This window comes from Teleopsis dalmanni, chromosome 1 (assembly GCF_002237135.1).
Source record: "Teleopsis dalmanni isolate 2A chromosome 1, ASM223713v2, whole genome shotgun sequence".
NCBI classification, from domain to species: domain Eukaryota; kingdom Metazoa; phylum Arthropoda; class Insecta; order Diptera; family Diopsidae; genus Teleopsis; species Teleopsis dalmanni.
In genome coordinates this window covers 68,241,705-68,254,175 of record NC_051846.1, presented here as the reverse complement: position 1 = coordinate 68,254,175, position 12,471 = coordinate 68,241,705, and the positions used below count along the sequence as shown (strand labels likewise).

Here is a 12,471-nt window from a genome sequence, read left to right as displayed (position 1 = left end):
GATAAAATTTAAAGTGTTTAGTTAGAAATTTTGCAAAACTATTTTTAGGTCAACTTGATTGTAAATAAATTAATCTACTTCAACTTCACAATGGATTTGAAAGAGTAAATAATTGTCATAATCTGTTTAATAGAAGAAGCCTATAAAGCAATCACGCCAAGGAATGGCAATTAGTAATTGTTATTTATTGACAGTAAGAAGTCATAAAATATATATATTTTATTAATTATTTTAACTAACTGATTTTATAATGAAAAAAGGTATTTGAATGATATTTAGATTTATTGTTGGAGTATATAAATAAAATCCATGCCCAGTATTTCTTTTTTTCATAACGGCACCATTGCTGAAATTATTATGTGGTGAACAAATTATTGAACAAATACCCGGTGATTTCAATGAGAATAGATTGAATTTGTGGCCGAAAACTCAATGCAGCGATCAAGAAAATGGTCGGAAATTCATTGATGAAACGGATTGTACGGCATATATTCAGTGTTGGAACAATAAATTAATATTGCATTATTGCGCTTCTGGAACAAAATTTGACATGGACGCACAAAATTGTGTAGTCGGAAAATGTCCACCATGTCATTGCTCTATTGTAACTACAACACCTACTCCAACAACCACAACTGATCCAACAACAACAGATGATCCATACAAAACGTGCCAAAATCATGAACATGGTTATCGTTTTCCAAATAAAGATCATTGCCGCTTATTTTGGATTTGTGTGGAAGGAACACCCGTACAACAATTTTGCCAAATTGGAATGTGGTATGACAGGGAAAAATTTGTGTGCGATTTTCCTAAAAATGTACGCAATTGTCCTGCTAACAAGGACTAAGTTTTTAATACAGAAAGAAGCGTTAAACTTTATTCATTAAATGTATTACTCCATATTTATATGGAGTATATATATTTTGTAGTTTACCTGAAGTGACCATACGTTATAAACTTAAAAATAAAATTTAATAAAACAAAAAATGTTTTTAAGCTGAAATTAATTAATATTTTATTTTTTAATATAGTTTTTAATTTTTTTTCATATATTGAAACAAAAATTTAATTACATTGTGCAGGACAATTGTGCACTTCGAATTTTGGTCGACATTTTTGTGCTTCGTAATCGAACCATTCGCCAGATGAACATCGTAGACGATGCACTCTTCGATTTTTACACACATAATACCGCTGACAATGTCTGGGATGGAGTAAGAAAGTCCCATCTGCTAAAGTTGAGCAATCTCTTGAATTATGCAATATACGTATTTTCTGCTTTATTGTTTCTGGCTTAGGAGTCGTAGCAGAAGGAGCTTTAGTAGTACATGGTACAGGTGTACAAGGCGGTGTACATGGAGACGTGCATGGAGGTGATTCATATACTGGTATATGTGGTGGGATATACGTATATGTTGGTATATATGGATGCACAATATATGGAGCTTCAGTGCAAGGTGGTGCAATGTATATTGGAGCAGTATATGATGGTTCTTGACAAGGTGGTGGACAAGGTGTCGTGCACGGTTGTTGTGGGCAAGGTGTTGTACAAGGTCTTTGTGGGCAAGGCGTTGTACAAGGTAGTTGTGGACAAGCTGTTGTACAAGGTCGTTGTGGGCAAGGCGTTGTACATGGTAGTTGTGGACAAGGTGTTGTACAAGGTCGTTGTGGGCAAGGCGTTGTACATGGTAATTGTGGGCAAGGAGTTGTACAAGGTCGTTGCGAGCAAGGTGTTGTACAAGGCAGCCGTGAACAAGGTGTTGTACAAGGTAGCTGTGGATAAGATGATGTACAAGGCAACTGTTGATAAGATGATGTACAAGGTAGCTGCGGGCACGGCGTTGAAAGACATGGAGGAGGACATGGTGTTGTATAGCATGAACCAGAATGAGAATAATGACGATATGGTCTTATTAACCTTCTACTATGTGTTGTTGTAGTTGTTGTTTCAGTTGTTTCAGTTGTTGTGTCAGCTAGCGGTGAAGGTGTGGTATCACTATCATCGTCATCTAAATCACAATCAACAAGTGCGGCAAGATTGCAAATATACTTCGTACTATCAAATAAAAGTCCTGATGCACATTGACGTTTTACCGCCTTTCCATTAACACACATATAATAAGATGAACAACTTGATGGATCTGGAAGAAAGGCTCCATCGGTGTAAAGAGAACAATCTGGTATTGTCAAGAATACTATTGGATGCTTAATTAAAAGTTTTCGAACCAGTGGACCATTTATTTTTGTTAAAGTTTTGATGCGGGCAGCGTTAGCGCAATGCAACAAAAACCAAATCGTTAATAATAAGAAAAAATCTAAAAAAAAAATTATGTATTATTGAGAAATTTTATGGTCCTGGTAGTACTTACAAGATTTCATTTTTATACTAAGGCCACAAGTTGAGCTTGAGTTCGAAATTCTTCTATTTCTCAACTAATTCTTCAACAGAAAAGATGTGAAGTTTATATATTTTTGGAGTTTCGCCGAATATTAACGAATTTGACACCTCTTCAAAACTTACATATCAATTATTTTAACCTCTTCAATATGCTTGTTTATGTATGTTTTCGTAGAATTTCATGTAATAGTCATTTTGTGAACAAAGATGTGAACAAAGTATTTTATAGACACTTCAACACATGTTCTGTTGAAAATGTTAAAACATGGATTTGATACTTTTACTTGTAAAACAAGTGAACAATTAACCATTGGTTATTCACGTAATTTAACATGAGTAATTATTTCATTAATTAATTTACATATGTAAACAGTTTTTTAAGTGATGAAAATAATACAACCAACTAAGGAGTAGTGCAAAGTACTACGCTATATCAGACTCTGCTCATATATTTAAAGGGAACTTAACATGCTCACATTTATAAAAACTAGGCTCGCCAGTGTTCGAAATTATACCAATAGAAAATACAATTTATTAACAATGTTAAAGTAATTCTATATTTTATATTACAAAGTTCTCAAAAGTTCAGTGTAAACAATATTTTTCGTAAACAGCCTTTTATCATTAGTCAAATGACCTTGTCCACCTTCGTTACTGACATAAAATTTAATTTTAATTTAAAAACAGGTCTTCCCAACAATATTTCAACTCTATCAAATGTATGTCCTTGGGATTTCTTGATGACTGGTAACTGTGTTCTTTGAAAATTAAGTCGCATTGCAGTCCCTGAACACGTCAAGTGTAAGCGTGGAATCAAAATACGTTTTCCGCGAGCAACTTCAGTGAGCACTTTTATGTTATTATGCATTGCTTTGACTCGTTTTCTCGTCCCATTCCCATTCACCAACCAAAGTCTCCATTTGGAAATAGTAAAGGATATGCCAATGGATCCAAAGCAGAATATAATACTGATACATTCTTAACCACACCCTTTGTGCGGTATCATATTTCATATCATATCATCATATCATATTTATCATATATTTCTCTGAAATGGTGGTTCATCATCTACAGTTGTAAATATTACCGCAATATCAGTTCAAGTTGCGTCATTATATCTTCGTATATCTGTATCACGATTTACTGTAATTGCCATATAAATCTCATTCTGTACATTGTATACTCTACCTCAATGTTCCTTCATTGTACGAAATGAAAGAATAAATGGATAGAATTAGAAGCCTTAGAAGTCTCTCGGTGTTAAAAATCTATTTCTTAGGTGTGAAAAGAATTCAGAAAACTGCCATTCGGATTTAATATGACGAGAAGAACAGTGTATTCTACGAATAGTTATCAGAAGCATGTATTGAACTACAATGAATGCGGTTTCTACAGTAACGGTTTCTACACAGTGACGATTGCTCTAAGGTGCGGAGGTGTGCGGTGAACACCCTAACATAATTTGCAAAATGTCAAATAACATAGGTCTATAAATTTATTAGGTATCTTCACATCAGGTGTGCTCATATATTTGCAGCTCAAATCACAGAACATTTCTATTTTATTTCGTCTCTCCCCTTTGTGTGCAAAGAAGTTGGCCGCACATTCATACGTTGCATATGAACAAAATAATGTGCGTGTGCTCCCATTCGTAATATCAGAGATAGAGATTTATATAGTGGGAATTGTATGAGAGTAAATTTTTGTTGTATTCGAATATCAACTGCATGCATACGAATCCAACATTATGATTTGCCAAAGTAGTTGCATGAGCTGCTGAAGTTTGCAGCTCATCTCACCATACATTTCTATCACATTTCGTCTCTCCCCTTTTAACAGCAGCACCCACGAATTTCTGTTCTTATGGTGCGGGGTACTTGTGCGCACATTGCAAGTGGTTTCGATTTTGTTTGATCACTGCACAAACATGTATGTTTCTAAGTACAAACTCTTTTGTTTGAAAAAAGTTGGTTTGATGTTACAAGTATATGAAAAGTTTTGTTTTTTCCATATTGATATATATTAAATTTATATATAAATTATTAATTTAATTTGTTTAATATGTTATTTTGTTAATGAATTGTTAATATAATATTGCGAATATATTGTTGCCTAATATACAAGGTGAGATGAAAAAACTGCAACAAAGTAAAACGCCATAATTTTTTCATTTTTTTTAAATTTTATTGAATGAAAGCAAAAAATGTCGGAAATAACATCAAATTTGAGAATCGGTTTAGATTTGTTCGAATTGGCCACCTTTGCTGCCCGAAAGTGGCTCTGCGGTATTTTGTCCCATTCTCGGCGAAGCGCTTGCTTGAGATGATCGACACTTTGGTATTTTTTAGTTCCAACCTTGCTTTCCAAAATACCCCAGGCACAATAGTCCAACGGATTGGCATCCGGAGATTTTGGTGGCCATTGTGCGGTGGAAATGAAGCGAGGAACCTCATTTCTTAACCATTCTTGGATGGCGCGTGCTGAGTGCGATGGTGCTGAGTCCTGTTGGAATGTCCAAGGTCTGCGGCCGAAATGTTTGCGTGCCCAGGGCTTCAGAACTCCCTCCAAAATATTTTCGCGATAGATTTGCGCATTTAATTTGACACCACGGTCGATGAATACGAGCGGCGAGCGACCATCGGCTGTTATGGCGGCCCACACCATCACCATGGCCGGCTTTTGAGTTGTGATGGCCAACCGAAGTTGCAAATTTTCAGCTGACCTCTCTGGCAAGTAAACACGATCATTTTGTTTGTTTACAAACTGCTGGATAACGAATGGTTTCTCATCGGAGAAAACCAAATTCGGCAGTTCACCACTTTCGGCCAAGCGAAACAACTCTTTAGCTTTTTCGAGTCTAACTTTTTTTTGCGCATCAGTAAGATCTTGCACTTTTTGGAACTTGAATGGCTTTAGTCCAAGCTCATTTTTCAATATTTGCCGAATGGCATATTGCGATATGTTCAGCTCACGAGCCATTTTTCGTCCACTGCGACGCGGATTTCGTTCAATTCGCTTTTTCACTTTTCGAACCATTTCTGCCGATGTTGCTGTTTTTTTTCGTCCACTTCCTTGACGTCGGGCTACGCTACCAGTATCATGGTAACGAGCGATGGTACGAGACACAAAACATTTATTCACTTCTAAATGCTGGAGGGCTCTAACGATAGCCACTTGTGGTTTTCCAGCCAAATGCAAAGCAATCACACTATCACGCTTGAATTCCATCACAAATAACTTTTTTTTTGAAAAATTCCCACCAAAATGCTTTTGTGCGCTTGTAAACAATATAATGAGCTGTCACTAGAATAAATCTGACAGCTGTGGGACGAGCGGTTTAGAAATGACAGCAGTCTGAAGTTGGTTGCAGTTTTTTCATCTCACCTTGTAATATGGTTATTATTAATAAAACATCTCATATATTTTAATTTAAGTGGTACATGTAAAAAAAACATTAAAGAAGAGCCGCACACCCTTCCAAATAGGGCACGCGTCGTCAAATTCTACAGTATCCTAAACTAATACACCGATTTAGTTGTCACGAATTGTCAAAAAAAAAACAGGTTTTGGATTGGTAGTGTTTCGATTAGCGACGTTTTTTTATACATGCGTACAGAGTGAAATCCGATTTTATTTCATGTAGGTCAAATTTTTTAAAACCTAATTTACATGTACCTTATGCTCAAAAAGTATCAAAGATTTTGTTGTTTGTTAACTACTCCTTAAGTAATAGACCTTTTTCAAAAATTTTTTTTTTGTTATGGGTGTACCAAACCCTTTCTTGACATATGATACAAATTTAAGCGCCATCTGTCAATTAGTTAATGTGAGACTACCTCATTCTTGTTGTACGTGATTTTTTGACCAAACATGGCACCACTATCATCACTCAGGCACCATATTTGCCAGATCTGGATCCGTGCGACTTTTTCCTGTTCCCGAAACTCAAATTGAGCCTTCGTGGTAAGCGTTTTGAGTCGATTGACTCAATCGGTAAAAGAGAATTCGCTGAAGGAACTAAAAGCCATACCTTCACGGGCCTACGAAAAGTGTATGGAAGATTGGGTTAAGCGTTGGCATATGTGTATCGCTTCAAAAGGAACATAAATTTGGAATAAAATTTAAATTTGTGTGTTTTATTTACAAAATCCGGGTACTTTTTGAGCAGAAGGTATTAAGTTTTTATGTAAAACTTGTCAGTTTACATATGTGTGGTGAAGTAGAAAGTTAAATTTTTGCTTTATAAAGTATAAAAATGAGTCGAAAACAAAATTACTTGCAACAAAAGTTAAACATTTCAAATTTAGAGAAAAACCTGCTACTGTAAGAACAATTTGTAATCGAGATGTGGATAAGATAAAGGATTATGGAAAAGCTGACACACATTTTCAGGCCAAATAAGTTATAATAACTAGAAGTTTATTGATTCTAATAATGGAATCCCTTCTATCCAGTAGTATAGAAAACCAGAAGAAGAATGTCATTGATTCAGGATAATGTTATGTCGATATTTAATGTGCTAAAAGGTAATTTTCAAGTGTTAAAAACGCAGAATATTTCTGAACATTAAATATGTGGACAGATGTGATTCGATTTGCGTTTCATTTTGTCAGTCCCAATTAACGATGCAAATCCGGGTAATAGTGTTTTATATTTTTTATAAGTATTCATTCAGATCTGAATGTTGGGTGTTATATACTCTTTGAAACAGGTTATTTTCGCAGCACTCGACTGGGTGGTTGAATACTTAACGCTTTCGATTTTCGTGTTGACCTTGATGCCATGATTTAAAAACATCAATCGTTGACCAGACGTCTATTCAAACTATCTTAATGGATTGTTTTTGGTGCTTGTCTTTTTGTGGTGCTTATTGGAGTATCTAAATTTTCATATCACTTCACATTTAAGTAACTTCGATTGTTTGTTATGAACTGCTCAAATAGAGGCTTAATTTTGTCTATTGCTAAAATAATGAACTGAGACGTCGATATTAAATGGCTTGCGAAAAAAAGAATGAATTGAAAACTCGAAATTTAATTTTAAAATATTCTAATGAAAGCTAATATAAAATGGTGTGGATTTTAGTTCAAAGTAGCAAATAGATTTCGCTGCGTTAATATAATGTTTTATAAAACTTAATAATCTTTACCTTAAAAAATATTAAACAAATATTCAACTTATAGATTTTTTAATATAATTTTTTTACAACAATCATTGTAACTAAAATAGTCATAATTATACTTATAATTTAAAATAATGTAATCCAACGAAATTATTATATATGCCACACTGTGACGAGTTTTAGAATCTCGTCACAAACAAACATTGAATAAGGCAGAGAAAAATTACACCACTACTGAGAAGGAATGCCTCGCAATCATTTGGGGAGTAAGAAAGATGCGACAATATTTAGAAGGTTACCGGTTTACAGTGATAACAGACCATCTCGCTCTGAAATGGCTAAATTCAATTAATAACCCCTCTGGACGCATCGCTCGATGGGCCCTGGAGCTACAACAATATACCTTCGACATAGAATATCGGAAGGGCAAACAAAATATAATTGCAGATGCCTTGTCACGACAACCACTACCATTATTCGCACAAGCAGTTGTACAAGAGACAAAACCTACCTCATGCATTTGGTTGCAAAGACGGATAAACGAAGTACAAGGAGACCCAGAAAAACACCCAGACTACACCATCGAGAATGGCAACTTATACCGGCGGATATTATGCAGCAACCTAGACAATGATTCCCCTGCTTGGAAACTCTGTGTTCCAACCGAAATACGACAACGAGTGATGGAGGAATGCCACGATAAACCAACTGCCGGACATCTTGGGATTAAGAAAACTATTCTTCGCGTGATATCAAAGTATTATTGGCCTGGAATTTTCCGGGATATAAGGAAGTACGTGCAAAACTGTAGCTCATGTCAGCAGTATAAAATAAGCCAACTAAAACCTGCCGGGAAAATGTTAACAGAAATACCAAATGAACCGTGGGCAGTACTCTGTGCTGATTTCATTGGGCCGCTACCTCGATCATACAAAGGAAATACAGTAGCATTGGTTCTTCTGGATAAATTCAGTAAATGGACCGAAGTTATCCCACTCAAATCTGCTACAACAAATGGAGTAAAAAGAGCGTTACGAGAAAACATAATATCTAGAGTTGGAGTCCCAAAGGTACTACTCACAGACAATGGATCACAATTCAATAGCAGAGCATTGAGAAAATTTCTTGAAGATCTTGGAATTCGTCATCAATTCACAGCACCATACACTCCCCAAGAGAATCCGGTAGAACGCACCAATCGAACGTTAAAAACAATAATTGCACAAGTATCAGAACAGGAACAGCGAAAATGGGACGAGCATCTACCTGAAATAATGTTAGCACTCAACTCCAGCGTATCCACATCTACGGGTTACAGTCCAGCTTATATTATACACGGAAGAACCCCCAGACTCCCAAGTGCACTCTTCGATGAAACCACACTTGGAACAAACTGCGCACCGATACCCCTTGAAACCAAGCAACACGAAATGCAAGAAATACAACAAATTGTGAAACTTAACCTACAGTCAGCTTCCCAAGACCAAGCCAAGCACTATAATTTACGACATAGGGCATGGAAACCACAGATTGGCGATATGGTTTTAGTTAAAACGCATCCTCTATCCAACGCTCAGGCTCATTTTGCTGCAAAACTGGCACCTAAGTTCTCCGGACCCTATCAGGTGGTCAATTTTATATCGCCAGTCATTATCAAACTCAAGCATATGCAAACACATAAAGAGAGTAGAGCTCATGTTAGCGAACTTAAAACATATTACCATAAATAAATCAAAATACCGAATGTACTGCAGCAGGAGTAACGGGATCTACTTAATAAAAAATTCCTATAAAATGCGAAGACAATTATAGGAGGATTGAGTTGAATAGTATACAGCAACGGAGCAAGATGAAAGTCAAACAACGGATCAGCAATTGCCCATTAGAATACACTACTCTAAAACCAAGTACAGTAGTAGTAAGTCATCCCGAACAAAATAAGAAGCTCACCACCAGCATTCAAAAATATCGAAAGCGGCTCGAAACAATTGAACGAGCCAAGCCCAGGGCCAAGTTTTTAAAGGAGCCAATTCCAGTAAAACCAAGGTGTAAAAAACGAGTAGAAACCAAGCGGCCAGTGGTTAGTCCGCCAACCAAACCTAAAAAAGACACCGATTTCTTGGATATTACAGCCGCGGAAGACCTGATGAAAGAGTTACAGGAAATATGCCAGCTGCGACCAATGTCACCACTAGCCCCAGAACCAACACATGCAGAACTGTGGGAGAAAATAAAAAAGGACGCGGAAAAGCTAAAACGAGGTCGTCGCCATACATTTTTTGTACTAAGCGGTGCAACGAAGCATAAGGTGCTCATAGCTAATTCTGGTGCCATTCGGGTCGTTCCCCCTTTCCAATGAAGGGAGGGAGTGTGACGAGTTTTAGAATCTCGTCACAAACAAACAACAAGAAAATAAAATAAACAAAACAACAATAGAATTAAGGTATTATTAAGTTAGTATATAAAATCAGTATCATTAAGTTAATATTAATTTAATAAAAATTAAAAGCAATTCCTTTTAAAATATAAATTAAGTAATAACACACCTTTTTGTTTGAGGGTAACTATTTTGTAAAATTTTAAATGTGCAGCAACAGTAAGCATACCAAACGCAGACACTTAGAATGGACAATAACAAAGCTGTACAAAGTGCACTCAACAATTAGAAGTCCCGTTTCCAGAATTTATATAAAAAGAGGAATTTTTTAATAGAAAGGCACTCTATGGCAGGCCACGAAGCAGAACACTTGACAGAGCCAGATCAAGTGTATAAACAGGTAATTAAAAATATTTAAATAACATTTTCCTAGTCCATCAGTGTAGCCCAATCGGTAACACTGCTCCTAAGCAACGCAGCCTTGTCGGTAGCGTTGGTTCCAAGCTCATCAGTGTAGCCTAATCGGTAACACTGTTCCTAAGCAACGCAGCCTTGTCGGTAGCGTTGGTTCCAAGCTCATCAGTGTAGCCCTATCGGTAACACTGCTCCTAAGCAACGCAGCCTTGTCGGTAGCGTTGGTTCCAAGCTCATCAGTGTAGCCCTATCGGTAACACTGCTCCTAAGCAACGCAGCCTTGTCGGTAGCGTTGGTTCCAAGCTCATCAGTGTAGCCCTATCGGTAACACTGCTCCTAAGCAACGCAGCCTTGTCGGTAGCGTTGGTTCCAAGCTCATCAGTGTAGCCCTATCGGTAACACTGCTCCTAAGCAACGCAGCCTTGTCGGTAGCGTTGGTTCCAAGCTCATCAGTGTAGCCCTATCGGTAACACTGTTCCTAAGCAACACAGCCTTGTCGGTAGTGTTGGTTCCAAATCCACCATTAATTAAAAATTCTTATTATAATTCTTAATATGTATTATATATTTATTAGCAAATAAGTTATAAATATTGTAAAATAAATTCCGAAAACTAATAAAGAAATTAAAAAAAAATTAAGTGGCTTGAAAATTATTATACGAACGATTCAGGGTTACAGAGAAAAAATATTCTTGTAACGACTCTGGGATCCGGCGAGAAAAACCCCGGCATAAGAAAAAAGGTTCTTTACAACACTTAAAAAAATACCCCAACCCATAAAATGATTAAGCTATGCACTATAACTCGTATATGAAATTTAATTAAATTTCATTAAGAATAATGTTTTTTATTAGATAAGCTTTAATTGTATGTATAGATAAGCTTAAAGAATATTGAAACATAATAGTAAGATATAACTGATGAAATTCTATATAAAAACGGGTACTAATTATAATTACTTTTAGTAGATATTTCCGCGCGGACTACATAAAAGTTTTAAGTACGAAAGAATGTTTCGCAAAAGTTTGGTGACTATTTTATTAATTTTTGTAATTGGAAGTGTGGAAGTTAACAGTAAAATTATAGCAGAATGTGGAAATCAATCCGGTTTTATTCCCAATCCTGATGAAAATTGTGAATATACATGGATAAATTGTGACGGTGAAAATTCACAATATTGTAATACGGAATGCGAAGACTCATTCGATTGTAATCAAGGAGTAACAACATCAAATCCAACAACTGTTACCGCAACAACTGTTGCTGCTACAACTGTTGCTGCTACAACTGTTACTGCTACAACTGTTACTGCTACAACTGTAACTCCTACAACACCTATACTAACTCAGAGTACAACAAATATCCCTACAATAGTAACCGAACCCACAACAACAACAACATTGATATCAACAACTACAGTTTTTAATGTTAGAGATGAATGCCAGCCTGGAGTTGATGATACTTACCCATATTTAGATAACACAAATTATTATTATAGATGCCTAAATGGATATTTGCTTATATATCAATGTCCAATCGGATATAATTACGATCCTATTTTGAAATCTTGTAGAAAAAGTTAATATGTAATAAACTGTAACAAGTTTTTAAATTATTTTATGAATTTTATAGTTTAAACTAAATGTGTAGCCTCAATAGCGAAAAGAATAAATGTACAACCTTATATATTACAAAAGTTATTTATTGATCAAACTGTATCTCTAATGGAATGGTTACTAAGATATATGAGAATTGACACTAAACCTCTAAAACAGTGAAGCCCATCACTTCCTAAAGCGTGAAATCAAGTCAATGCATGAAAAAAGATTATGCCAACTTCGGAGTAAAAAAGCCTACCAAAATGAAGACTTCATTCCGTATGAACATTAAAAAAGTAGTTGCAACTACAATTGAATTATGTTAAACCAATTATGATCTTAATTTGTATTTTGGCTTTAAAAAAAATTACTGCTCGTTGCAACTTCACAAGACGTGCTTCACACTGATTAAAACATCTAGAAATAATTAATATCAATTTTTTTTTTTGACAGTAGGTGGATGCATCGAAAGCCACCGTGTGAGATGGAGAAGATTTCCAAAGCATTGCGAAAACTTCATTCAAGTAATCAGGGGAGAGAGCAGAAAAAATAGACTTAG

At 35.8% G+C, this 12,471-nt stretch overlaps 3 protein-coding genes across 3 annotated transcripts; 2 read left to right on the top strand and 1 right to left on the bottom strand.

Moving 5' to 3' along the window:
* Window positions 1-321: 321 nt before the first annotated feature.
* Window positions 322-868, top strand: LOC119675193 (endochitinase). The gene has a single exon (XM_038086385.1). It carries the CDS (start codon window positions 551-553, stop codon window positions 848-850), a length of 300 nt encoding a protein of 99 aa, XP_037942313.1. The 5' UTR covers window positions 322-550; the 3' UTR covers window positions 851-868.
* Window positions 869-1,005: 137 nt separating this feature from the next.
* LOC119675159 (extensin-like) lies at window positions 1,006-2,463 on the bottom strand. The gene is made up of 2 exons (XM_038086351.1): window positions 2,373-2,463; window positions 1,006-2,318 (listed from the first exon to the last, which is right to left on the bottom strand). The coding sequence occupies exons 1-2, from the start codon at window positions 2,380-2,382 to the stop codon at window positions 1,069-1,071; spliced, it is 1,260 nt and encodes a 419-aa protein (XP_037942279.1). The 5' UTR covers window positions 2,383-2,463; the 3' UTR covers window positions 1,006-1,068.
* An 8,835-nt stretch (window positions 2,464-11,298) lies between these two features.
* On the top strand, window positions 11,299-11,912 carry LOC119675187 (protein PRY2-like). The gene has a single exon (XM_038086379.1). It carries the CDS (start codon window positions 11,325-11,327, stop codon window positions 11,895-11,897), a length of 573 nt encoding a protein of 190 aa, XP_037942307.1. The 5' UTR covers window positions 11,299-11,324; the 3' UTR covers window positions 11,898-11,912.
* The last annotated feature ends 559 nt before the right edge of the window (window positions 11,913-12,471 follow it).